The 27148-nt window shown below is 33.9% G+C and overlaps 1 protein-coding gene across 5 annotated transcripts in view; it reads left to right on the top strand.

Moving 5' to 3' along the window:
- The window catches only part of LOC110992381, a 104985-nt gene extending 87633 nt beyond the window's left edge, over positions 1 to 17352 (top strand). Inside the window, exons 3-6 of one of the 5 annotated variants that reach the window (XR_002600158.2) lie at positions 12182 to 13571; positions 13902 to 14021; positions 14511 to 14565; positions 15203 to 15264. Coding sequence is in view for 3 of the 5 variants with exons in the window: in XM_022258173.2 (XP_022113865.1) it covers positions 12209 to 13571; positions 13902 to 14011 (1473 nt within the window). In the remaining 2 variants the exon portion in view is untranslated. Of the gene's footprint in view, positions 1 to 12181; positions 13572 to 13901; positions 14022 to 14510; positions 14566 to 15202 lie in introns of all 5 variants that reach the window. The other 4 variants (XR_006750642.1, XM_022258174.2, XM_022258173.2 and 1 more) reach the window with 4 other exon arrangements.
- The last annotated feature ends 9796 nt before the right edge of the window (positions 17353 to 27148 follow it).

The raw sequence follows: 27148 nt of genomic DNA, 5'->3' as shown, positions 1-27148 counted from the left end.
AAGTGCTTTATCTTGCTCATACCGCAAACATTCTTAGGATGTCTTCCAAAAATCGATGAAATCGTCTATAAAAACAAATGATGAAAGAAACTCAAAAAACCTCACCACAGCTTATTATTTATTATTCTCAATAGTTAATTATCTGGTTATTTAAATCAATAGTTAACCAAAGTGAACTTTCCGAACGATTGCGCTAATTCTATTTAAGTTTCGTTAGGAGTTCATACAACGGAATAAATTATAAATTTCATTTGACAGCCTGGGATCTGCTAAGTACTAAGTTTATATAAAGGTTAAAATTATACTAAGTACGTGCTATTAGTGTCTTTATAGTTCTAAACATTAGAGTACGCGAAATTTGTACCTTTATTTACTAACTAAACGAAATTTGTTAACACATCAATCTTGTACTAAAAGAAAAGCTTAAAGTTAGTGATTATCTAGTTGATAAAAGGGACTGGGACTAGTGCTAGGCAGGCTACTTTTAATTAATTTGCTATATTTGTTTTAAAATAAATGCTTTTTGATGATTTGCCTTTTGAAAAGTGTACCTACCGAGAGTTTTACGCCGGCTTTATCTCTTGGCCTACACCCCCTGTGTTCTTTGCCGATGAGTAGCGATGCCTACAGTTTCAAATTTAATGACGTGGAATTAGTGATACCTGTCTACCTTATGTTTCATAATAAACGTATTTTATTTTATTTCTTACATACCATTGTCTATATAATTCCAATTTTTCTAAGGAACAGTAACAGTATTTTATTTTTGACCCCATCTGCCACCTGATCAGCAGTCAAACGAGCTATGGGCCAGCGATTGCGGCGGGTAATATACAAATACTATCTCATAATGAATATGATTCTAGATTATTCCGCATATTTTTGCCCCGTGCCATGTTATGAAGAATCCACCGCACCCATGACTTACAATTATTGTTTCGTCGTTTTTGTCGTATATAAGATAATTAAAATCGACTTTCAATACAATTTACTTTCAAGGCCAGGGTTCATGGGCCTATTATTTTTAAGTAGTAGTAAAGTATATAACTGAATCCAAATTGCACTTGTATAAACAATCAAAACATAAAAATCTGTTGAAACACTTTTGCATTTAAATATAGATATTTATTACCATTGTAATTTATATTATGACTAGCTGACTCACTATATATCACTCTAGAAGACTTGATTAACGTTAAATGGCGCTGTACCTTTTAGGTTAGATTTCTATATCTGTTCTGTGATTATTTATATAAGGCAACCTTCTGTGCCTGACACATATCGTCAACTTTTTAATTCTAAAGCATTCTGGTTTTCTCATGATGTTATCTTCGTCGTACGGGTTTTAAAAACGTACATCGACACTTAGTCGAGTCGGGATCGAACCTACGGACCCATGGATAAAACCCGTTGTAATCACTGCTCATCATAATAAGTTACGAGTGTAGTAAATTGCTTTGTAGATGAAATTATTATTAGCAGTGTAAGTTATTCAATTAACATGCTATTCCTAGAAAACGACGTTTCTGCGATGCATCAATCATTTTCTCGTCCATTTTATGTCAACATCAAATTCTGATGGGACATGATTGATTGCCCACTTCGCATCCTAACCCTTGGCTTCATGAATTTTATCAGTTCCAAGTGTCTCGCAAGAAATCGGAATCTTAAACGCATTTTGAGTAATATATTGTAAACAGCGAATCTTGCTGATATAACTTAAAGGACCTTTACTTAAGAAATTGTGTAAGAATTAATTTAGTGTATTTTATTATATACGTGTGTGTCCTGGACAGTCGTGGGTTCGGACCTCGGTTGAGCATTAATAGATTTTTACTGCGCAATTAACGCTTGCATGTACTGCTTCTTCCTTCCTTTTAACGATGTATGATAAAATATTTTTTTTATATTTATTTAAGAAAGATTACCTACTTATCGATAAAGAAATTTTCCAATAAAATTACAAAATTACAATTCTGAAGAGTTGTTTGGGTGAATTCCTCTTACCTCGTTTCAAACTACGAGCCGTATCAATTCAAAGTTTCATCAGCATCACCTTGATGAGTGGTCTTCCACAGTCCGCTTCACTAGACACTTTCTTTTGCGAACTAGTGAAGTCAATCTTCTGTCAAGTGGGGATCTTCCCTGAGAGATAAGACCTATAGTTGATTAAACTACGTATATACTCCTCCCGCAAAGGCCGGTAACTCCTTGTCGGTCTGCGATTCCTGCCCTTTTTGGGTGACCCGTAGACCCGATAAAAAAACGAAATATACGAACAGTACATATATACCATTCAAAAACAAAACTTAATAGATTGTATAACACTCAAAAAAGAGTGGGTCATTAGTACAGTGACTTGTGTGTCACCGGCCGCACCCTAAACAGAAACACCACCCTTCTTTACATAATGCATTAGTTGATTACGGAAGTAAATGTTTGTGTAACATCATTAATCGATTTTGGAAAAATGTGATCAGATTTACACAGCTTAACGTAACGAATTATGGTTTAGACATTTATTAAATCGTGCACGTGTTAAATGGGGAAAAGTGTGAAATGGCCGGAAATATACTAAAATGGGTGTCCATGAGCTGTGGGCGTCCCGTAGGCTTATTTACCCCAATTACAATAAGAGAATAAGATAGATCGTGCGAAAATTATTAGTATAGTACAAATATTGACGTACTGTGTTCATATTTTTATCGCTATAATCTGGTGTGTGACACTTCGAGGTTCGAGGGAACAAGGTTGTAGGAATCCTTGGACGTCGGTTCAAATCTCATGACCTTCTGTCCTATAAAAGATGATGATGGAGCAAGGTGTAAAAGGTTGAGGTTTCTTACAGGCTAAAAAAATACTTCGCGATAATAAGAGTTTTACAGACACTACATACATGATATGATATAAATACGAATTCTTCTGTTCTCCTCTTACTTGTAGTCACTACAGATACTCACCGAAACTCTATTATCATTGTCAATCTAACAATTGTTCTAGTGAGCTCTGTCGGCTCTTGGATGTTCCGTAGCCAAGCCAAACGGTCGAGAGAATTATGTGAAGTTATGTGATGGCTCATGACCACTCTCAATGCCAGAGGGCTTGCTTTTCTTGGAGGAATTTTGGGATTGGTCTGTGACGTAGGACGTGGTCAATCTAAAATAAAATATAAGACTTTTTTCGGTTTCATGATACGATTTTTTTTACTATCAAAGACATTTCTTTTGGCAAAATCTAATGCTAGTGATATCAGATACAAGTAAACATCAAGATTTACAACTCAAACGAATAAGATCAAAGATTAATCCATGTCATTCAGAGACGGTTATTACTGTCTTGGCCCATCTTAACCTGCCCTTTTTAGTCATTCATTGGTTTCTGTTAAATATAACTACCTCAATAGCGATTCGGACAACGAGTTTTCGTACCGCGTTATACAAAGTTTTGGTACAAGTTATTCTTGTAAAATAAAACAAAATTATCAAAGCATATTCATAATAGCAAGTAGACTCTAAAATATGTGAACTAAATCATATTTAGCAAAAAAAAAATTATTACCTTTTATGGTACAAACTACTACGTAAACAAATAGTTATTGTATCTATACTTGGACACCTAATTTGAAGTCATTATCCAAAGCTAAAATGAGAGATGCTAAGTTTTTGCACCGCGCGATTCAAGGGTTGCCAGAGTAGTTCTACGAATGTTGAGAGAACTACATCGAAATTGCATTAACACGTCGATATTGGTATCCTTATTAGAAGTTACAGCGTACGGGTGCTGGATATTGAAATAACTAGATCGAACTTGAACTTGAACTTTAAATAAAACAAAACAGATATCTCTATATCTAATATATTTATTTTATTTCCTTACACAGTAAAAAAACACATAAAATAAATACTTTGGACATAATATCCAAACTGATAAAAAATATGACACAAACCAAACAAAATAAAACATTACAGCACACAACACAACTAATTTATCATTGAATATTATTTTTTGAAAATAGCCTATCGGAAATCACGATCACTTAATAAAAAAAATATTAATAGAATTTTTTTTAATCCGTTTTATTGAGTATTTATTATTTATTTTTTATTTAATAAATACAGATTTCTTTCTCAAATGACAAGTACACCTTGATGACTTTCTCATTCTTAATAAAAAACATAGCAGCATAAATATGATGTATTTTACTATTGCATGTACGAAGATAATTTGCCTATTATTTATTATCGTAGACTGATTGGTGCCGAAGGGCAGACTGTCAGTGGCTTATCACAAAGTTCAAAGAACAGTGTGATAATTTTGAAATTTCAGATATTTACTTTGTGTTTGCAAGTTGTCTAAATCCCCTTTGTTTTAAAAGTTTAATATCGTTATATCGACTTACGGAAATAATGTTTAAAGTCACTGTATGTTCCAATGCGACAAGAGATAAGAAAATAATACATGATTAATTAGAAATAATACTTGTCGGGAAAATATATTTATTTTGCAGGTACCCTCTTATTAGAATTTCACCGGTGTGGTAAAATTTAAAATTAATAATCGTAATTTTTTTCAAATTATTTAGTAGAATAGTAGCTAATGTTAGACGTGGTTAGTGAACAAGAGATATATACTGACATAGTACAGTTGTCTGAGGCTGAAGATTTTCCGTGAAACGGTTTTTTGTGAAAAAGAAAGCTTTTAGTCGACATAGGCTCGTTCTAAAGTATCTTGTTATTCCTCTGTTTAATTTAAATATGTAAATTTTATTAGGCATAACACAAAGTGATGAACGTTGAATTGCAAATGACTGTACATTTTATAGCTTGGCCAATTCGTCGGGTCATTTCGTAGAAACGACATCCGCAATTTTTCATTAATTATGTCATGAAAGAAAATATACTCGAGTTTATTTTTAGTTATACATTAGTGTAGAAAAAAGAAGGAATGTAAACAAAAACTATATATATACTAGCCGCCCCCGCGAACTACGTTTCTTCTGAATGCGATTTTACTTAATATTGTATAGTCACACAAACAACGTTTTATATAAATTGGTCGACTTCGGCAATAAATATAAACCGTTTTGCAACCTAAGCCCAGCTTTTCTAGACGAGTCCCGAGACAGAAGCTGTAAAACCGGTGATTGATTTTATAATACTCCAATAGACGCCCTTTTCGTCTGCCCTTGCCGCGATAGATATTAAAACATCCTTAATTATTGATTAATTTAGTTATAATTAATTAGATGTGTATATATATACTTTTTTATTGTAATTGTGTCATGTGTCAAGATTTATTATAACATCCAAGTCTTCTGAAGGAACCTTTACTAAAAACAAATCCTGTTAGAATCGATAGAACGGACTTAATTTAACAGTTATGAATATTAATTGGGATTATGATACGAAGATTTGCTTAATGCTTAGGAGGAATATTTAATGACAGACAATTGAGTAATGTAGCTTTTAAATACCAAATCATTTTACGAACGGAATAACTAATAATGTTAGAGTTATACTTCTTTTACCGTCACAAAATACCGACACCATGAAGTTTGACCGAAACCGACGCTATAACTATGCCATTTTACAATAAAAAATGTTCATTTCTTTAATTATGTAGAAATATTTTTTTTGTGATATTTAAATAAACTCTAACTAGATAATGCGTTGTTTTATTATAATTAATATTACCTTTTTTTCTATTGTTAGGTAATGTCATTTTTTCTACAAACAGAAAAAGGCGAAGATAAAATTTTTAAAAAGATTTTTATCTTGTTATGTCAAAAACTTCTAACGCGTGTACATGAGTACAAACACATGTTTTTTTTTAAATAAGGGGGCAAACGGGCAGATGGCTCCCCTGATGACAAGGCCCATGGACACTTACATTGTCAGAAGGCTCGCAAGTGTTTCCGGCCTTCAAAGAATTGGTACGCACTCTTCTTGATAGACCCTAAGTCGGATTGGTTCTGAAATGCTTCAGTGGGCAGCTGCTGGTGCCATATTGGTGCTGCGCGGTAAAAACTGCCATAAGAAACCACCGGTTGAGAAACTGATATCAGATGGAACTCAACTTAATCGTAATGTACGTAAGAATTTATGGTACTTTAGCTATATAAAATATAAATTAAAAATTGTTTGGTTTTTCATCAATACTATTTAATACTGTGGCAACACTAAAATAGCTAGTCAATGCGTCCCCAGTGTGTTCTTTGAATAGACTTTTTAGTACTAAATTAACTGGTTCGCTGTAGCGTTTGTTAGTTTATGAGGCTTTCAACTAACCGCCCTGTTATTGTTTTTTATCTTGTTACATTTATTCCTTTTAAAACCATTCATCTACAATCAAATACAACATTAACGACCCTTATAGAACCTATACTTAGGTTCCCTCTTAAACTTAGATAAATGATCTAGATTTAAATAATGTTAATAAAACTTAAACTTTATAGAACACTACCTGGTCCGACAGACGTTGCCCTGTACAAACTTCTTCCATACAAAAAGGTAGATTAATTACGAAATCTTGCTCAGTAGATTTATATATATACTAGGTTTTTGTTTGGTGTATAGATAAATGACCGGACTGCAGCACCATCTGTCGTCTGAGTTGTGAATATAAACCATCCAGGGCGCAACCCAAACGCAAACAAAATTTCTTTGTTCGAATTAGTACAGCCGTTTAAAAGAAGTTCAGTGATATACACGCGTACATTATATATATAATATACTTAATTTATATATATATATATATATATACTTACGTGATAATGGTTACTATATAGAATCGTAACTATGGAAACAATAACGGTACAAATGTGACGTCAAGTTACAAAAGTCGATAATTTGTATAATCCATATAACATATTATATGTCACACATTTACAAGTAAAAATCTAGATTTTTATCGTCTAGATATGGTGGCATATTTGGAGTGTCTGACTAAAAAAAATTAATTGTAAACATTTAACCTACTTGATTTTGCGTATTCCAAGTACGAAATAAATTTGAAACCGTTTTCCAGCCTGTGGCACCAGGTGGTTCGGCATACCATGGAAAATATAGACCTAGCCAATCAATTTACATATAAATCTAAAAAAATATCTTTAGTGTTAGGAAAGTATAAATATTAAGGTTAGTCATATTTTTTAGCTTAATGCTTATTTTACTGAAACAGAATCCGTTCCAGATGGAGTTGATGTCACACGTTCCAAACGTCAACTTTATCTCGACATACATCATAGTATGGCCGAGGTTTTTGTTTCTAATATATAATACTAGTAACATTTTATAATGATGGTTTCGGCACAAAAGCCAACACAAAAGAGCCGAAATCAATCAGTGAGTCAGCAAGATGACATTCGACACGCACGCTCTCATTACAACCATTGTAAAAAGTACAATTCTCGACCGTATCATATTATTTACCGGCTCATTATGTTTTTATTGATATTTACTGGAAATTGTTTCAGACAATATAGTGGTATTATGCAATAAATATGGGAAAATATTTATCTATATATCATACTGAAACTATCTTTATTCATATAGGTAAACATGTACACTTATTAACGTCAAAAAAACAAGTTAATTTTACATTTACAACCAGTTCGCAAGTCAAGGGCGTAAAGCGGGTAAGAAGAACTGGCAAAAAAATTTCCGCCACTCTTTTCAATCGCCAAATTTTAATACAAATTGTTTGAACTGGAGCAAATCAATCCCAAGGATTAGGATCATTATCGATTTCTATTCTCAGCGAAAACATTCTAAAAGACTGAAAATCTTAACATAATTATAAATTCACAACCATGTTCATTCGAAACTAGAAAAAATGTTTTAAATTTGTACCGTATAATAAAATGTACATTAAAATAAAGTACTCTGAACGCGTATGTGTGTGATTTTTTTGTGATAACTTCTTATGGGTAAACGGGTTCTATCTCTCTCACTCTAACCCGCAGCGCTAGGCGTATTTCGACAGCCGCTTTCTTCTCCCTCTACTCAGTGTTTAGTGTGCGTTGATATGTACTGTTGACAGAGTGAAGACATTTTCTTCACTCTGACAATATCATTAATATATGAAGAAGAAAGATGAAGATTATGGGAACATTACAGAAATAATCAGTTTAACTAAGATTAGTTCAAGTTGTCACTTATATCGGGCGTCCCGAAATGCCAATACTTTTTATATTCAGAACTGGATAGCTGGCCACAAACACATCTAATGTCAAGTGAGATGTGTGCCTATTGCATGGGCACGCTTTTCCAGATGCCTTTTCTACCAAAAAAAAACTACCTAACATGAAAGAAATATCTATATTTTCTTAAATATTATCCTAATTTTTATGTATAACTACCGTTCTATGTAAATGGATTGAAATAAAAGGATACTTAAAAAGTTTTTAAAAGGCCGGCAACGCACGAGACCTCTGGCATTAGGAATGTCCATGATATCACTTAATGGATTACATCAGCTGAGCCTTCTGCCCATTTGCTCTTTGTTTTATGAACAAAAAATACAAAAAAAAAATATATTTCGTATACATGTATAATTTATTTTTTAACTTAAATCCTTCTAATCTAATTAAGCTTATGAACTGTGATTAATAAAATACAAGTAGTGCTACAATCTTGTGCCTCAAATATCTGTATTTGTTTCATGATAATCTAATTTTCTTAATAGGTAAGTAGGTTAGCAGGCGTGCTTGACCCACCGATATGAGTCTATGATATACTGGTTTCATCTAGTTATTTCCTTTCAACGATCGAGCGGGATTCACGAAAGTACATCAGTGATGATACACTCGTGCGGCCATTACTAATTTTAATAAGCAGTAATAGTCTAACATAAAATATAATCTTTGACGTGAGACTGATCTTGAATTAAATTATCATGATTCATGTGCACTTTTTGTTTTTCATGTATCCTGTATCAGTTTAGTTTAGTTATTTTTTTGTTATGTGTAATAGGTGTTTTTGCACTTCTTGCCTACCTTATGTAATTTAATTCATTTTTTTTCCTTTACTTACAGTGGTTGCCTGGAAGAGATCGCTCGAAAGCGACAAGGCCGCCAGTTGCTCTCCTTTTCATTTAATTATGTTCAATTTTAATATTGAAATGTATATGATAAAATCTGTGATATAATATGTTAAACCGTCTTTAATAGTCGCTCGAACGGTGAAGAAAAACATCGTGAGGAAATCGGCTTGCCTTAGACCAAAAACGTTGACGGCATCTATCAGGCACAGGCTGATCACTTGTCTATTAGAATGAAACAGAAACAGAAATCAGATGCCATTGTAGCATCACTGATTTTTTTAATTTCATTTACCCACTAAGGTACTGTAGCGGAAACATATTAATATTCTAAATATGTATTTTATAGACCATTGCGTGCCCCAAATTCCCATTTCATTAAAACAACGAGGGGTGCATAAAAATATAAACGCGCCTCATTATCTTATCAAGCTATGATTGATTGTTTTTTTATTATAGCGGTAAAATCCCGACGGAATAAGCTAAAGTAAATTATTTAAGTCTTGCCGAATTTAAGCGATTTTCTATTTTGTGTGAAAAACATCCGTATATAACAGTTTTCTATTTTCCAACCAATTGGATTTAGAGTCCTTTAAGAAGAGAACGTACCAATTCTTAAAAGGTAGGCATCGCACTTCACCTCAGCCCAGGTACGCTTACTGCCCGTTTGCTCAGTGTTCTATAAAATAAAAAAATACTTTGCCCATACATTTGATTATTTTTGACATTAGTAAAGGAGCTGTGTTGGTCTAGTGGCTTCAGCATGTGATTTTCATCCCTGAGGTAGTAAGTTCGATCCCTGTGCACCAATAGAATTTATTTCTAAGTGCGCATTTAACATACGCTTGAACGGTGAATGTAAAGACAAGTGCCTTAGATCCAGAAAATTGACGGCGTGCGTCATACACAGAAGGATCACCTACTTGCCTATTAGAGTAACAAATAATCATGAAGCAGATACAGAAATCTGAGGCCCCGAACTAAAATGTTGTTTTTAACTTTTAAAACTCTAATAAAAGAGCATATACCTGTTTGTGGATAAATGATATTAGCGCTACTAACTGTTAACTAAAATAACCACTCGTAAATGTTACGAGTCGTTTTTTAAAGGCTGCGAAGCAATATTTTTTAGAATTGAATAAGAGAAAGTTCAAGCGATGTTTAAAATATATTCGATCGTGAATGTGACTTGAAAAGCAATATTGCATATTTTTACCCCAAACCAGGCTCATAACTTGTCTATATGGCGAGGGAGGATGGGGAGGCAAAATGTGCTGATATCGCTTTGTAATAATATTCTGTGTTTACAAATACATAGATACTTTTATTACAACTGATCTTGTCGGTAAAATAAAAATATTCTTTTTTAATACACATTGTAAAAGTTAGTTGTTTTGTAGATCGAGTTCTTAGGGTAGAAAATTAAACATTCCAATTATCACTTGATTATTTGAACAAAGGAATTGCCCGTGCGCATGTGTTACAACGTCTTTTATAAACTATTCCCTTCTTCGACCCGATTATCCCACTTCGGGCAGTTGTCAGAGTCAATTCGTAACAATTCACAACGAAGGAGTCAAATGAGTAACTATTGCACATGCGCCGTCGCGGTATAGGATTTTTTTTAATTTAAGACTTAGGCAAAATGTTTGAATTATGTTAGTAGATAATATAGTCAAAACCGTTAACGACGACATCGTTTATAACAATATACCGGTTTTATTGACCAAAATCAAAGGTCCCGGCTGAATTCTATTATATTAGGTTGTTAATAACAACGCCTCACGACACTTTGATGTCGTTATAACAGATTTTGACTGTACATCGTAGAATATTGATAAAAATAGAAATCTCTTTAATCACCTGGTATACAATGTTAGTATTTAGCTCTTTCTCATGTCCATCAAATATACAAAAAACGGTTAAGCCGTTTCTGAGGGCGACGATCGGGCGTATATTCCTTATGCAAATTAAGTTACATGTATTTTACTCATTAGCATCAATCAAACAATTTATTTTATTTATAAAAATGTATATATCCTTAAGTCTCGAGTCCCCAATGTCGTGTAGGAATCTAATAATAGTATTATTCAATTATAAATCATGCTTAATTCAATAAAACAGTAAGTAGCTGGTTTTGTAAGTGTTGCCAACCGATAAATTAATATTACCGAATTAACCACGGTGGTCTTCCGCGGCACGGAGCTATAAAGAACGCAATAACATTAAATAATTGCCAGGTAAATGTAAAACAAAAGATTATCAAGCAAATATTTTAAGTAGCGTTTTTAATTTTATCAAAAAAAACTTCTATCGTTTATAATTTTTACACTTATGAGTAAAAGTGTTGTTGAGTAGTGTGCTTATTTTACAGTGCTCTCTTATAAATCAACAATTTATCATAAGACAACATGGTCATAAAAAAGTTCTAGATAGTTGTACCATAGCCCTGATAGGATGTCTTTATTGGGCCGAGAAATCTCAGCGTATTACAACAAATTGTCATTGTGAGCGGTCAACGGGCCCTTATTCCCAACGTTGATGATGATTTAGATGCAAGGAATATTGGGCGGAAGCGCCACAATACCACGGGAACAGATCCGTTGTCATGGCAACGGGCGACACTCGAGGGTAAACCTCGCTCCCTCGGCGTCTAGTTCAGGGACACTTATTATCGTTATCGTAATAAATTGGTCTGGAATGCGTACAATAACTTTAAGCGAGATCGCAATAAAATTGCTATGCGGTATTATTCTCTAATAAGATTTGTTATCATTATACTTTGCATAATTTTCACAAACCCTCTTATTTTGTTTTTTTACGTATATTTCAATTGCCATTCACTATTCTTGTCTATTTTATATCCAACAAGAATCGCACAAACATATCTCACATATTATATTAAATATTTTTATTTATACAATATGCAACAATAAACACGGAGCAAAGCCCCAATTTATTACGCGGCGACTGATGATGATATATCGACGTCGGCTGCCGTGTTGATCGTCACTTACCCTACCCTTATCAGGGGCTTGTAATTTCGGATTCAATGCCCCCGGGCTTTTACTTACATTATTGCAAAATTTTATTTACATTTTCTTTTTGTTTATTTTTACTGAGTAGTTGTTTGTTTTTACAGGTACATGTTGACATGAGAGGATGAGCCATGGAATCACGCAGTGCGCCGCCGAGCCCCGACGAGTCTGGGGAGGCGGTGTTCAACTCTCGTTGTCTTCAATATCATCAAACGCCTCTGCAGAGGACATTTGCGAGCTGCAGAGAAAACACAAGGCCCCGGCCTCATCATCGACATGCAGTGTCAGAACCGGCTCGCCCGGATGAAAGAGTTTTCACAACGGCCGAAGTACACGACTATCCCTCATCAGAATCGGGCATTGCGGCAGACTGTCCACATGCCCATAGTAGCAATGCTGATGATAGCCCTTGTTATGATCGCTCAGATTATGAAGGTAATTCAAGCTATAGTCTGAGACATAACTATAATCACACAAGTGACTGTAATAAGCATCGTTCAGAATTTCATCGGAGTCACACTCCAGACTATAATGAGCATGGCTCAGATAGTGATAGAGGACATCCACGTAGTCAAACAACTCGTAGACCGCACAGAAAACACAGGCGAGAAGAAGACGATGGTGCGCAATCTCTCGATGAGCGATGTGCACGTGATCTTGATGAAATTTTACCCGCCCGACTCGCCGGTATAAATTTATTACGCGATCAACCATCGCAATCATGGAACCGTAGCAATATTGCTGCTACTATGGAGCGATTTGAGCCCGTCGATTATTCATACGCCTATTATGACCATCATTTATCAATGCCATCGTCATCGAGAAAAGCGAATCGACAACGTGGACGCGGCTTACCGAGAGAGCGATCTGCTCGCCATAATTACGTAACACGATACGGTACAGAGGAAAATATTTATGAAGAAATTACAGATGGTTCAAGAACATGTCCAAAACATAGACACGCTCCAAGGCAATCTCTTATTTCCCTTGACAGAAGTGTTGTCGAAGAAGAAGTACGTCGAGTAGAATCAAGACATAAAAGAATATTAGGCGAGTTAAACTTAAGTGTAGAAGCTATGCTTATGCCTGAATGCGAGTCACCTGACTCGGAAAGAGCTGAAGATAGAGACAATATTGAGGAACTATTGAGAGTGGGGCCTACGGATGAACTTCTATCACCAGCAAGTTGTAATCCTCCAGATTTAGACAGTGGTTTTAGTGGAAGTAGTAGCGGTGCTAGTTATGTAGGTAGCTTGCGAAGAAAACCCACCGGTTCTGTGCCCCATTTACCTGCTGTGGCCTATGGAACCCGCGGGGCTGGAGTTCGAATCTTAGGTGCTGACGATTGTCAATTACGATGCCCTAGAGACATTCCGTCACCTCGTAGCTCAAGTTGTGGTGACGCAAAGTCAACAGGCTTTTGGAATAAGAAAGCATGGAAAAAGATATCTGGTTTTTCAAGTTCTAACAGCATTAACAAAGCCGGACTTACTGGTGAGTTGAAACGATTTCATCCAATCCCTTGATTATGCTCTCATTTTATTTTATATTAATCATGCCTTACTTCACAAGCGTAAAAAAAATATTTTGATTTGTTCATAAACTTTTCATTCATTCTGTATTTAGCTCAAGTACATACTTAGTAACACTCCAATTACTCGAAAAATCCTACATACATTACATTCCCACAAACGCAAATGAATCCTAGTGGTATCGAGTCATGAAATCTTTTTCGTCTGCTTTCGTCTGCCTAGGGGCGTATTTCGTTTGGACGCGCTCGCTGTATTTTGTTTGTTTTGTTAACGGTACGCCGTTTTATTGCAGGTCTGCTCGTTAGGTACACTTTCCGGCGTAAATCCGGATCGCAGGGCTCTCAAGGCAAGCGAAGACCTGAGCCCGTCAAATGCGATGCGTGCCTCTCTCAACGATGTTAGCCGGTCAATGGTAAGGCAACACTTCAATTCCACTGTAAAAGATATCCCATAGCTGTAGGCGCCGAAGATATCTGATTCATATAAAATCATAACATCAAAGACCAATACAATGTATCGGAGCGCGTCCTCGTTTCTTTCCGTAAATGGAACACAGCCTTAAAATTATAACCAAATTTATTGGTTGTTTCATTATCTATCAACTCATAAACTGGCTGATTCTCCCGAGAACCAAAGCGAATCCTAACAAAGATGCGGCGGGAGGAACCGCTACAAACTCCATACAAACTTCTCTCATTAAGGTATCGCAGATATTACTTCTGCAAACTTTGTCTTAAGTATTGTTACGTTACTCTACAATGAAGCATGCACTTCTAGTTAATAATCCATGTCGATAAACAGCTAATGTTCTCCAACTTTTCATACACATACATTTGATTTATTTTTCGTTGCTTTAGTAGTCGCTCTTTTATAAACTGAAGTGGAATTGTCTTGGTTCCAGATGAAGCCTGTAGGCCAAGCAGAGCTAAATCCAGAACAGCCACTATACCTTACAGGTATTTTCCTAAATTTTCGCACAAGTACACATGCACATTGTTAGGTAATTTAATTCCGTCATTTGTTACTTGTTTTCAGTCAAGTCAAAACTCATTTATACATATAAGCAACGCAATGTACACTTATGAACGTCAAAAAAAGAAATATACATATTATATAGCTATTTTTTACTTAAAAGGGTTTCTAAATCTTACACCTAGGAAAGGTTGTACTTAAAATGAATAAACACTTTTTCATTTTAATTTAATTTTTTATTGATTGAAAAAAAAATTACTTTTAAAAAAATACATTAAATGCATTTAATTTTATATTTACTGCCAGTGCTCTAATTCAGGGAGTGAAACGGAAGAGAAGAAATGGCAATAAACTCTCTCTTTTCAATCACCAAGTATTTTCTGTTTTACATAATGTTTGTAAGGAGCTACAACCATTACACCATATTCCACATGACATCTTAACTAATTTAAATAAATTTAATACAAAGATTTGTCTCAGATTGACAAATCCTCTATCAGCAGGAGGCATGGTGAAATAGGAGCACGCACTTACAACTTATTTATTACTCGTCAAGGTTTTAAAAGGCTCTCAAAGTTATGACTTTTACCTTCAATCAATTAATATTATTCTTTGTTTCAGCTACTCAAACGGAAAACTGGTGGTGCCGTTGGATTCCCTAGCACAGAGCTGAATATTTGGATACAACAATTATAAATAAATAAATTTAACAGTCTGTGAGTCGCTAAATCGATTTTGAAATGAGATAAAACATATGTTTTACAATTCCTAAACGGGCAACAAATTGATATTATTACAAAATTGTAAGCTTTTTGAAAATTATAAGTTAATTTAATTATGCTAATGGGATAATCCATCGTTGATAATTTTTGACAATCACCGCTATAACTATCGGAAGGTTATTTTCCTTTTAAATATGTTTGGACATTACTATATATTTATGGACATTCCAATCAAGTAGCGAAAATATGTCTTATATTAAATCAGTCTTAAAGACCCTGTAAATAATGTAAATAAAGGCAAGTATACGTTAAAAAGCAAGTTTCATAGAAACAGTAATTGTTGATAAACCAGAAAGGCTGAAGTTTCAGTTCATATTAAACGTTGATTAAAAAAAAGGCTCTAAAGTATTTTCTACAAATATAATCACGTTGTTTTCGGCTTTTTTACATATATTTGGTGCTTTGCTGACAAATATAAGCTGCAGTTACAGTAAAGTTTTCGATATAGTATAAAATATAATAAACTGAGTTTTAAAGACGACGTCATGACTGTTAGATCGAAATAGTTTTATATCAGCGTGAATGAAATTTATATAAATTGTGAAACATAATGACAGTTAGATAGACAAGGAAGACTATTTGCAAAAATTGGTTTTCTAATTTTAAGACCTAAAAATGACATTTCTTTTCATAAAACAAGGAATTTAGAATGTTAAAATATATGAGAGATTTTGAATAAAAATGCGTAATTTTTTCTGAGAAGGCTTGCAGTTTTAATAAATTTTATGGTCCAACATAACCGTAACTTAAGAATATTGTATCAGAAATTGTTTATAGTTGTTGGAACTTGTATATTATGTAAATAGATATATGGTTATGTAAATACAATTGCTGCCATTAAAATACTCTTGGTGTAAAGTAGAACTGAAAGTAATTTTGTTATTTTATAAACCTACTCAATACGTCAACAAATTGGTCTTTTATATTAAGTTCTCTGTGTAATAATAATAGTTCAAGTGTAAACTCTATATAACGCACTCGCATATTTGGACGTTACAAAGAGTTAAATGTAAAGAAGAAAAATCTGTATTAGAAAAAGAACAAGTTTTTTACAGACTAGGAATTACATAAAACAAAATTCTTATTTGAACGCTATTGCGTATGTTGTTATTTTTGCCTGGTGTTTATTGCTGCAGCAGAAATTAGGTTGTTTTTTTATATTGAGGCATCTTCGTGATAAATCACATTCAAGCAATCCCAATTTGTAAACAAAAGAACGGATTTCTTAGTTTGTTGGGTACGTATGATGCCGATAGTCGAGTTTATTACGGGCAACGACAATAAATCAACAAAATACCGTACACAGTTCTGCAGTTTTACCTAAGCTCGGCAACTAAAAAGTACTTTTTTGAGCGTAATGCTTTGTATGGAAGACAAGATAAACCAACCAAAGCCTAGTGATTTCGACACTTTAGGGAGTTTGTCGTTAAATCAAGACGTTACATGGAGATTACACTGTAATTATAAAGAAAATTCTATGTACCATACGAAACTCAACGTAATTATAAGATGCGGATCATCATACTATACTTGTCACCATGGTATCTATTTTACATGGAAATTGTATTAAAAATTAAAGTATCGCTGGCATTTCCTGTTAATTTATAAAAAAATAAGAATCATAGTAACGCGGTGTACAGTCCACGTTTTTGTTTTAAAATATATATTAATACTGTCTATGTAAATTAATACACACGATATTATGAAATAAATAATATTACGCTTTCATATAATGCCGAACCAATGTAGCATGAAGAAGGCATTATGAAGTTATCAATGTGATCAAAACACTGTAAATATTTTATTTATCACGCTTTATATAATAAAATGTATAATAGTATTTATAATTGTTCTAATCAGCGAGTTATTATTTTGTACGTACTGTAAACTCGACTGATGTTAAAACGAATAATCAATGTTACACATTTGTCTGTAATTTAGTGATTGTGTTCAAGTCAAAAGAGATTTTTATTAAATATTAAAAATCAATTTTGTTTTATTTAATTCCCCAATACTGCTCATAGCATATCCCTACGCTGACGTTAGTTAATGATTAAGAGTTACAAAATGCATTCAGTGATATTTTAAGTTAATCTTTTTTTAACTCAATTAAAAAAATCTTTATTTTGTTATATTGTTTTAAGGCTTATAAAACAGGTAAACTAAGGTTATAAAATTTCAAAAGGTTTTAACAATAAAAAACTAAATTTAACAATGAAGTAAACCTGGGTTTATGCAACCTACCTAAGTGCCTATGTGCGGCGGTATCACTCAAGAAGACCCCTGCCAGTTTGTTATAGTAAAAAAATTAAGTATATCCATAGTGTTGCATCATAAGCTCACCCCAAATACAAACCCTGACGTATCACCCACTTTCCAACTTTGTAAGAGAATCGTACATTTTGTTAAATTATTCTACTATTAGAGATTACTAAATATCTTAAATTTACTTTTACTTTTAGTAAATTGCTGATGGTTGTTTAAATACTACAAAACTACACATCATCCTTCATTAAATCCCAAAATTTCTTGCGGAATAACGAATGTTTAATATTTGTAACTACAGTTGCTTTAAATACTGAGACTACCTAAATGTGGCGTGTTAAAAAGTTCTCATGATGATCTGATTTTCATGCGAAAGAGAAGCTTGATAAAATATACTTTAATAAAAACATCAGTAATACCACTTGTGGTGGAGTGGTTAACGCATATAACCACAAAGATCTGGGGTATTCCCGGACGAAATAATAATTTCAGTTTCGTAGCAGATTACAATTACATAGTCTTAATTTTGTATGCACTTTCTAATTATACGTACAATACAATGTCTATTGCAATTAAGATGCGAAATTGCGTCATATACATCATCATCAATTAAGCAGGAATTAGTGCTAAGTATATTATTAGCTTGTATTATTATAATAATGCTTTATTAAATGTGTCTATTCTTATCAATATAAAGCTAAGTTAGATCTTTAATTGAACGATTTTATAGTAGTTAGTTCCAAAAATCTAAAAGTTAGGCACAAAAGGCTGATCACTATAAAAACGCTTTCTGGCAGTGTGGCTGATGATGGGCGGTATCATTTAATATCAGAAGGAAGCGAACCTCCTGCTTGACAAAAAATATAACCGATTCCAAAATGCACAAAAAATTACTTTTTTTAATACTGTGTCTTCTGTTAGACATTGAATTTACTTACTAGAAAATAGACCTCATTTAGTTAAAATAATATTTTCGCTAAGAAAGTCTCTGCATAAAGTCACTATTAAGGGGAATACACTGTTCTTCTGTTCTTTTTTGTCACTTACCACTATTTAGCACTACTAACTAATTTGCACTAACACTAATTCAAATTTTGTCCTTTTCAATCTTCTCACTAGGCCCGTGGTGTCAAGAAGTTGAAACTCCTAATATATTTATTATGTATATATAGAATTATTTATATTTTCGTAACAAATAATCACAAAAACCGCAGATGCGATATAAAAAAATATTTAACATCATACAGTAATATACCACAGAATAAGAATATTCCTAGTATATAGTGTGAAAACACATTTCAATACCCGAACAGTTTTATTTTTCCAAATAAGGTACGGAGCGTTCCAACACTGAATGGGCGACCTAAAATCCGACGACGCCTTCAATGGGGATAAAATTTCTCCCTATCAAAAGGGTACGGGGCCTTTGTACCCACCACTTTAATTGTTTAATTACCAATAAAAATAAAAATCAAAGCTATTCAGCCGAGAATTCGATGAATGTACAGCTGCTGTTACGTACAAAGGAATATTTGCAAGCTTAAAAAGTAGCTATCAAGGTTAAATTGGCTGTGTTTTAGATTATAGCCTGAATACGGGTACTTTGAACTGAAAAACCCCGCTTTATTACGGAGGATTTTGGAATAGATTTTATTGGATAGACTGCAATTAAATGCGTTATTTGTGATATTTGTTTAAACCACTGAACTGGTTTTACTATTAAAATTGTATTTACAATGATGATGTTTCTATTAAAATTTATACAAAGATGATTAAATTAATATGCTTTTTATATATTCTTAGAAAGAGATACAAAGATTTTCATTTTGAATATTTCTTTTATGCCAACTAACCCTAAGATTAGGTTTTACATTATTTTATTAAGAGTTTAATTTAGTTAGTGGTACATGTAATTTTTTTCTTTATCCTCTATTGGTGATTTTTATCCATAAATTAGTGAATATATCGTATATAGATAGATAAAGCCTCCCGTTTACTATCCATTTATGTAACCTGTTTTTTATAGGTATATTAAAGTTGAAGTGTAAATAAATAAACAATGATGACTGGCTGGAGACTTAATTGCACTGGTTAAAATTTCAGTTTTGGAATATTCAGCACAAAAGCGAAAAATCAAATCCTAAGAGATTATAAATAATAAAAAATGTCTGGTTATAAATTATCAAAAAGTTTTATAAAACCACATTAACAATAATATCCCTCAATAAAGGCTTGGAATGAAAAGCGTCATATGAAAGGGCAAATAAAAATCACCCCAATTATTCATCACAAGTCCTTGCGACACAAACAATCCATATTATTTTTCATCTGCCGCTCATCGTCGGGATTTGTTAGACATACCTTGGCACAAAGGAAATTCCTACAATTGTCAAGTTTAATCTGTCATTCATTCCCATACTGTCGTTCAATTAATACGAATAGCGTCTCAACCCATGACAATACCATAGAGAATTGAATCAAGCTTGCTCTATAACGTTAATGACCCTTTAACTTTTTTAAATATTTGTTTTTCAGAGGTTTTTATTTACTTAATTTTTGTATGTGTGCATTTAATACCATCAGATAGGTACGTGTAAAATCAAAGACTGATGGTGTGTACACAGTGTATATTTTGCCCTTTAAATTTTTTTTAAAAAACATAATATTATTTCAGTGTGTACCTTCTCAGTAGTTGGTTAGTAAGCGACATTTAAATCCATATAATTCATATCAATAGTTATAATGGAAACTTATATGCTAATAAATTGCACTTTAAAATTGATTTGCAGTGGACATCAGCTGGCAGAATCGTACGAAAGACTGCTAAAGCTTCTACCATATATCTGATATCTAGAGATGTTCTAGAGAATCTAGAATCGAGAACTGGATAGACGTTTGCCCATAATCCCACCTAATATTGATTGAGATGTGGCCTATCTGGCACGACTCTCCAGAAGTTTGTTTCTAGAAGATCGAAGGGGGCTAAATCTCTGCTGTGTTTCTGCTGCACAAGAAACGACAATTTAAATCGTGGATTCCATCACCGGGTGATGTCAACAACGAAGTGGAATTTACAATTTATGACTTTTTTCTATTAAATATACAAATAAAACTGGGAAATATTCATACTAGTACAGTTTATAAAATAAAATACGTTAAAATTCAATGTGAACCTATCCTTAGAAATGAAATACCGTGTTTGAACAAGTCAAACGAATAGCGAATGTTCAATAAATTAGAGTCAAATATGCGGTCTCTATGGACAGACGTACAAATTGAAGCTTTTATTAACGAATTAATTGGCTATATCAGACTCAATTTATTGAAAATAAGCTTTGGGGTGTTTATTTATATATCTTTATCTTCCTACATATATACATATAGTGGATATATTTAAATGACGTGCCTCATGGGGTTTATTTTATAGAAAAGCAACGGACGGCAACGCACTCGCGAGCCCTCTGGCATTGAGAGTGTCCATGGGCGGCGGTATCACTTAACATCAGGTGAGCCTCTTGTCCGTTCGCCCCCTGTTCTAATAAAAAAAAGAAGACAATATTAAAGAATAACCCTCTAAATCAGTGTCGTCCAACCTCTTATGACTCACACAACATACATTATTTTTAAAATAAAAAAATGAATTGAATAAGAAACCCATATGATAGAATTTAGGAAATAAATTACTACGAAATTGTTAACGAAACACAGTCAGTTTCAAAACATATATGTAATGAGAAACCTCGTGTCCATTTCAAATAGACCCCTGCGGGGCGTGGGTCCCACAATGCTGAAAAGGCAAGTAAATTAGCCATCAATTTTTAGTGTTAAGTCATGCCGGTTTCCTCATGTTTTTCCTTTAATGTTAGTAGTAGTTTAGTTTTGTCTTGACGAAGGCTGCTGTGATTGCTACCCCTTAGTCAGAGTGCCGTTAGAATACTGACAAAGATATAAACCACCTTTACATGATAAAATCGCCTGGCTATAGAAAGATTTTCATTTCAATAGGACGAATTTAGTATCTGGGTCTATTCACGTTTAATATTAATAGAATGTGTATCATTCATTTCATCTAAACGCCTTCGCAACCACGAATATTACTTTTAATCCGCAAGTAAATGTAATATCAGTTACTTTTTTGTGCCGTAAAGGCGATCCCGTGGGCGTAAAGAATTGGAATTCAAAGAATCCGTGGAATGTTATAAAGTCAAAGTCAAAATAACTCATATAGGTAAACAAGTACAATTTAAATTTAGTACCAATTCGCAAGTCAAGAGCATAGAGCGAGCAAGAAGTGGCAAGAAGCATTCAGCCACTTAAAACTTCAACTTTCTACATTAAAAACAGCTTTTAAATCAGATACATTTACATTTAAACACGTTTCTATTTCTTCGGTTAGTGTATCTGTGTGCCCCTTTTAATCGCTAAGTTTGGGTCATACAAATGGTTGAACTGGAGCAAATCAATACCAAGGATTAGGAACATTTAAATATTCCTCAAATGTTTTAAAAGTGTAAACCATGTGAAAGCTGAGGATATCCATGTTCTTGACACAACAGGAACAAGACGCCTAAGGAGAACTAAACATTTTGTAATAAACCTAGTGTAGTAAATATAAGTGCTAGTGCAGTATCTCGTACACACGAACATAGTGTCAAAACATTACACAACACTAAGACTGTTAATAAACATTATCTTAGTTTGAGCTATTCACTAGTGTAGAAAGTTAAGTCAACATAATATAACTTATTAGTCGTAATTATTGTATAGGCCAGACTGTAATATATGTGAAAAACTAATCACACGAATTTCATACCAAACCCATCAAACCGTTCGTGCTAATGAGTTCACTGTACAGTAATTTTCTATTTAACTATTGTCGTCGTTTCTGTATGCAATTTCAAATAAAGTTCTATCAATATCGCTGATGTTTCTGGGGATTTAAAACAATCGAAATCGGGATCACAATGTAACCTACATTACTATTGAAATTAACGATTGAACATTAGCAGTAACGATCTCTTTTAAGTCAGATATCCTAAACCGCGGACGTAACTTCATTGACTGACGACTGTGTTTATTTGTGTAAAATTCGAGTATTTAACTTTATTAGTCATACTGATATTCAAGCTTTCCTTTCTTCGTAATCCTAGGGTTACTAGAACTGAAAATCTTTTATACAAACCTACAGCTATCTCGCTTTTACATTTTAATTACTAACATTGCTGACAATATTGATATACACAGCAATATTCAAACTTACCAAACAAGTTATCAACAAAGTTATCTTTGTTTATCACATTTTTTGGGGTTGCTTGGTTTATTTCTTGCTAGCTTATGTTCTAATATAATATAATTGGATGCGGTTGCGGGGGGACGCTCTTTCAATCCCCTGGTCACCGAGATCCGCGAGCTTCTTATCCAGCACCCAGAGAAGAGCGTCAAACTTTTCTGGGTAAAAGCACACGCGGGGAGAAGAGGGAACGAAAGAGCGGACCAGTTGGCCAAAGAAGCCACTAACACAAAGCGGAGGCCAGTCTACGACCGCTGCCCGCTATCATACATTAAAAAATTAATACGCGCAGGCACGGTGCGGGAATGGGTCAAGAGACAGTCCAAAGAAACAACCGGGGCGACAACTAGGATGTTCTTGCCCGACCCAGAAGCTGCGTACAAAATCGCAAGGACCAAAGGGTTTAACCCTATAATGACCCAAATTTTGACAGGGCATGGAGCCTTCGCGGAATACCTCCACCGTTTCAAAATAAAAACGAGTCCCGCATGTGAATGCGACGAAAACACAATACAAACGGTGGAGCATCTCCTAGTGGAGTGCCCCATATTCGCCATTCAAAGGCACGATCTGGCGCAGACCGTGGGGATGCGGATGACACGCAATGTGCTGCCCGACATCCTTGCGGGGCACAGGACGGCCCTGGAAAAATTTTGCGAGCGGATTCTGCGGAGGACGGGAATATTCAACGGCGCCCGGAATATTGCTACGCCCTGTAATTAATTCAAAATGACCAAAATGCTAAATTTTTATGAAAGTATGTAAAGTGAATGTAAATAAACAAAGAAAATAAATATACAATTTAAATAAAGAAAACTACTACACTATACTAGGAAATGTAATATGTTAAGTAAATGTGAATGCATAAAGCTGCTGTAAGAAACACAATATAATATAACATAACAATATTAAAATTAAAATAAAAAATTGAATGAACAAAATAAATACAGCAAAAAAGGACCCTGATAAGCAAAAGTCAGGGGTGGGTTCGCAGCTCCATTAAAAAAAAAAAAATATAATATAATATGTATATGTGTAAAATTTGTGATATCATATTTTCTTGTATAATTTTGAACAATTTATTTATTTTTTTATTGTGTACTTCTGATGCAAAAAAATAATAATCTGCCATAATATGTTTCCTTAAAAAGAATTCCAACAAAAGACGGTGAAATTGCAGCATATTTCCTCACATTACGCGCTTCCTTTAACAATATGCAAATGAAGACAAACATGATTATTCGGGCATAATTCGTTTAAAACTCGCTAAAATTAAGACTTGCTGTACGAAAACAGAAGAGATTAATAAACAGACAACAGCTTCTGGGCATTAGCATAAGCCGACGAAGGCTTGTCCTAAACCACGAAACAAAATTAATATGGCCACGAGATTGTAATAATAAACGCTCCCGGCGTTTCGTCGCTTCCTATTGGTGTATTTTAATATTATTGCTTTTTTCCTTATTGGGATAAAAAATATATGAAAATCGAGCAAGGAGGAATCATAAAGAAATTAAAGCGTACGTCTAGAGTGGGATATACTGATTTTAACCATCAAGCAATTTACTAGTTAGTTACTGTGTTACTACAGTCACACAAATTACAAATCTCAAGAAACACATAGATGTTAACTTTTTTATGGGACTGGAAACAAACGTCACTCAATAAAATAGCTTTTATAAAAAAATTTAATACGTTTCTATTTCTTCTTTTAGTGTATCTGTCTGCTCTTTTTTGGGAAATGCCTCCCCTAAATCCCGCCATTCCTCTCTGAACTGTGCCACTCTCTTCAATGTAGCAGCTGTTTCTTTAATTTGGTCTACCTTCTAAGTTCTCCCTCTTTTTCGTGAAATGTGCCCCGCCCATTTTTATTAGTTTATTTATTTTTATTGTTACATCTGTTTTTATTAAAACTGCATTCGTTAATTTGTCTATTCTTTTGTTCTCTATCATATATCGTTAAATAGATCTTTGGCACGTCACTTAAAGTATTTACCGCCATCCATGAGTGACCGCAACACGCGCAAGCACTTCGTGTGCGTCAAGTGCGTTACCGGCCTTTTTTTATAAAACAGGGGGCAAACGAGCCTGTGACGTCCAAAGGCAGCCATCGCAGCCCATAGACACCCATTTCAGTGGGTGCGTTGCCCGTTTGGATAGAGGAGTACGCTCGAATTTTGAATTGTTGGAGGTCGTATCTCTCAGGAAACCCCCGCCGGTAGTAGATTCCACAATTCGCTAGTTTGCATAAAAAAATGTCTTGTGAAACGGACTGTGGAAGTTTTTCAGCCATCAAGTACGTACTTTAAGGTAAGCCGTACCGGAAATACCAGTGGCAGCTGGTTCCATAAAATGGTGCTGCGCGGCAAAAAGCGCTGTCATGGAACGTGAAAGGTAGAATGTTCTGTTTTCCCCTATACACGCAAAAACACTAATCGTGACGATGGAAAAATAACCAACCTATTTACTCCTGCAATTCACTGTGAAACGCTTAAACTTTTTAATTTAAAGTCCCGAGTTAAATGAAGAACGGAACACAAAACAAAAGTCGTGTTTACAAACTAAGTATGAATGCACAAGTATGTAATTTGTGAAATAATAGCAAAGTTGTTCGCGAACAGTGGTCATGTTGTTCTCTTAATATTACAGTCACATAATATTCTCTAATGAAAATTGTTTCGCAACAACCGAATTTCGACCGTAATTGCAAACTCAGATCACACCTAGGTCCCTGCTAAAACTTTTCAGAATATTAAGTCGTTATGGGAGTCCTTTGCAAGATTTGAATAACGAATTAGTAATGATGACAAAATTAAAGTAAAATTCGTAGATTAATGCCTCGCAGTAGTTTTTCTTCAAAACATACGTAATATTCTTTTTATGTAACAGGAAACAAACGAGCAGAAGGCTCACACGAATGTTAAGTGATACCGCCGCCCATGGACACTTACATTGCCAGAAGGCTCAACATTTAATAATAATAATAATGTATTGCAGGAAATGTTGGACCATTACTAAATTTTCTAAATAAATACAATAAATCACAACCTTTTTAGATCTAAGCCTCAGATTTCTGTAAATGATTCATGATCATTTGTCAATCTAATACTAAGCGTCTAAGGAAAGCCGGTTTCCTCACGATGTTTCTTTACCATTCAAGAGAATGTTATTATTTTTTTTAATCTACCAGCACTGCAATACTGCATACTTAAGTTCTAATGTTATTATAAAAAAACCCTTAATACAATGTTACTCTTAAAATAAATGATGTGCAAATTAAAGAACCATCAAGTATGCGTATAACGCTTAATAAAAATGTTTCGTTTTCACTCCTGTATGGGATTTAATTGCATTAACCTTCCATTAATATGCATGACCTTTGACATGAGTACTCGAATTAGCATTCTGAAGGGCTCCGTGACGTCTAACCAGCCGGGACCAATTACTGCAGTACATTCGCATATTTGCACATAAAAGAACTTTTAAATTTCAATTGTTTACAAGTGAAATGTAATTACTGGGTTTTCTTATTTGGATTATACTGGAGAAGGAAACACATGTTATAGTTTATTGGAAATAAACTAGGCGTCAGTCTCACTCAAGCAAGCATTTATCCTTAAAGAAGAAAGGCAATTATTTATTTATAATAATAAATTATTGTAAGTTTATTATTGTTATTAACATAAACTAATCTTAAAATATAAAATCTAAAAAATATTATTAAAAGGAGTCCCTTTAGGCAAGGTTCCAAAGATACTGGCAGCGTTCCTCCTTTCAATAGCTAGACTAATTCTTTATCTAAGGTAGCTTACAGCTCTTCGGTCGCCTGTGACGGCGACTAACCTGACTTGTATTTCCTTTAAAAACTTATTGACTTATTAATTATAACTTGTTGTAAATTATTAATGTATAAAATAATTAAAGATTGTTATTATTGTTAATTTGAAAAAATATATTACGCGATGACAAAATCATAATAGAATACTTAAATTGTTTTGAATGGATGAACCAAACTTGAAAAGAAGGTATTTATTTTGATGTAAATCCTAATATATTGAGATGTTGTGTATTTTATAAAGGAATTACAAACTTTGCTAACTTTTTTGAGACATGAAACGAAGTTCGCGAGGGCAGCTAGTTTTAGTATAAGATTGTGTATTGACGGCCATAAAACCTATAGTCCGAAGCGTCATAGTAGTATGTATAAAGTGTGGACTCGATTTCCGCACT

Source organism: Pieris rapae, chromosome 14, assembly GCF_905147795.1.
Source record: "Pieris rapae chromosome 14, ilPieRapa1.1, whole genome shotgun sequence".
Lineage (NCBI taxonomy): Eukaryota > Metazoa > Arthropoda > Insecta > Lepidoptera > Pieridae > Pieris > Pieris rapae.
The sequence above is the reverse complement of the archived record's forward strand: the minus strand, read 5'-3'. Positions and strand labels throughout refer to the sequence as shown.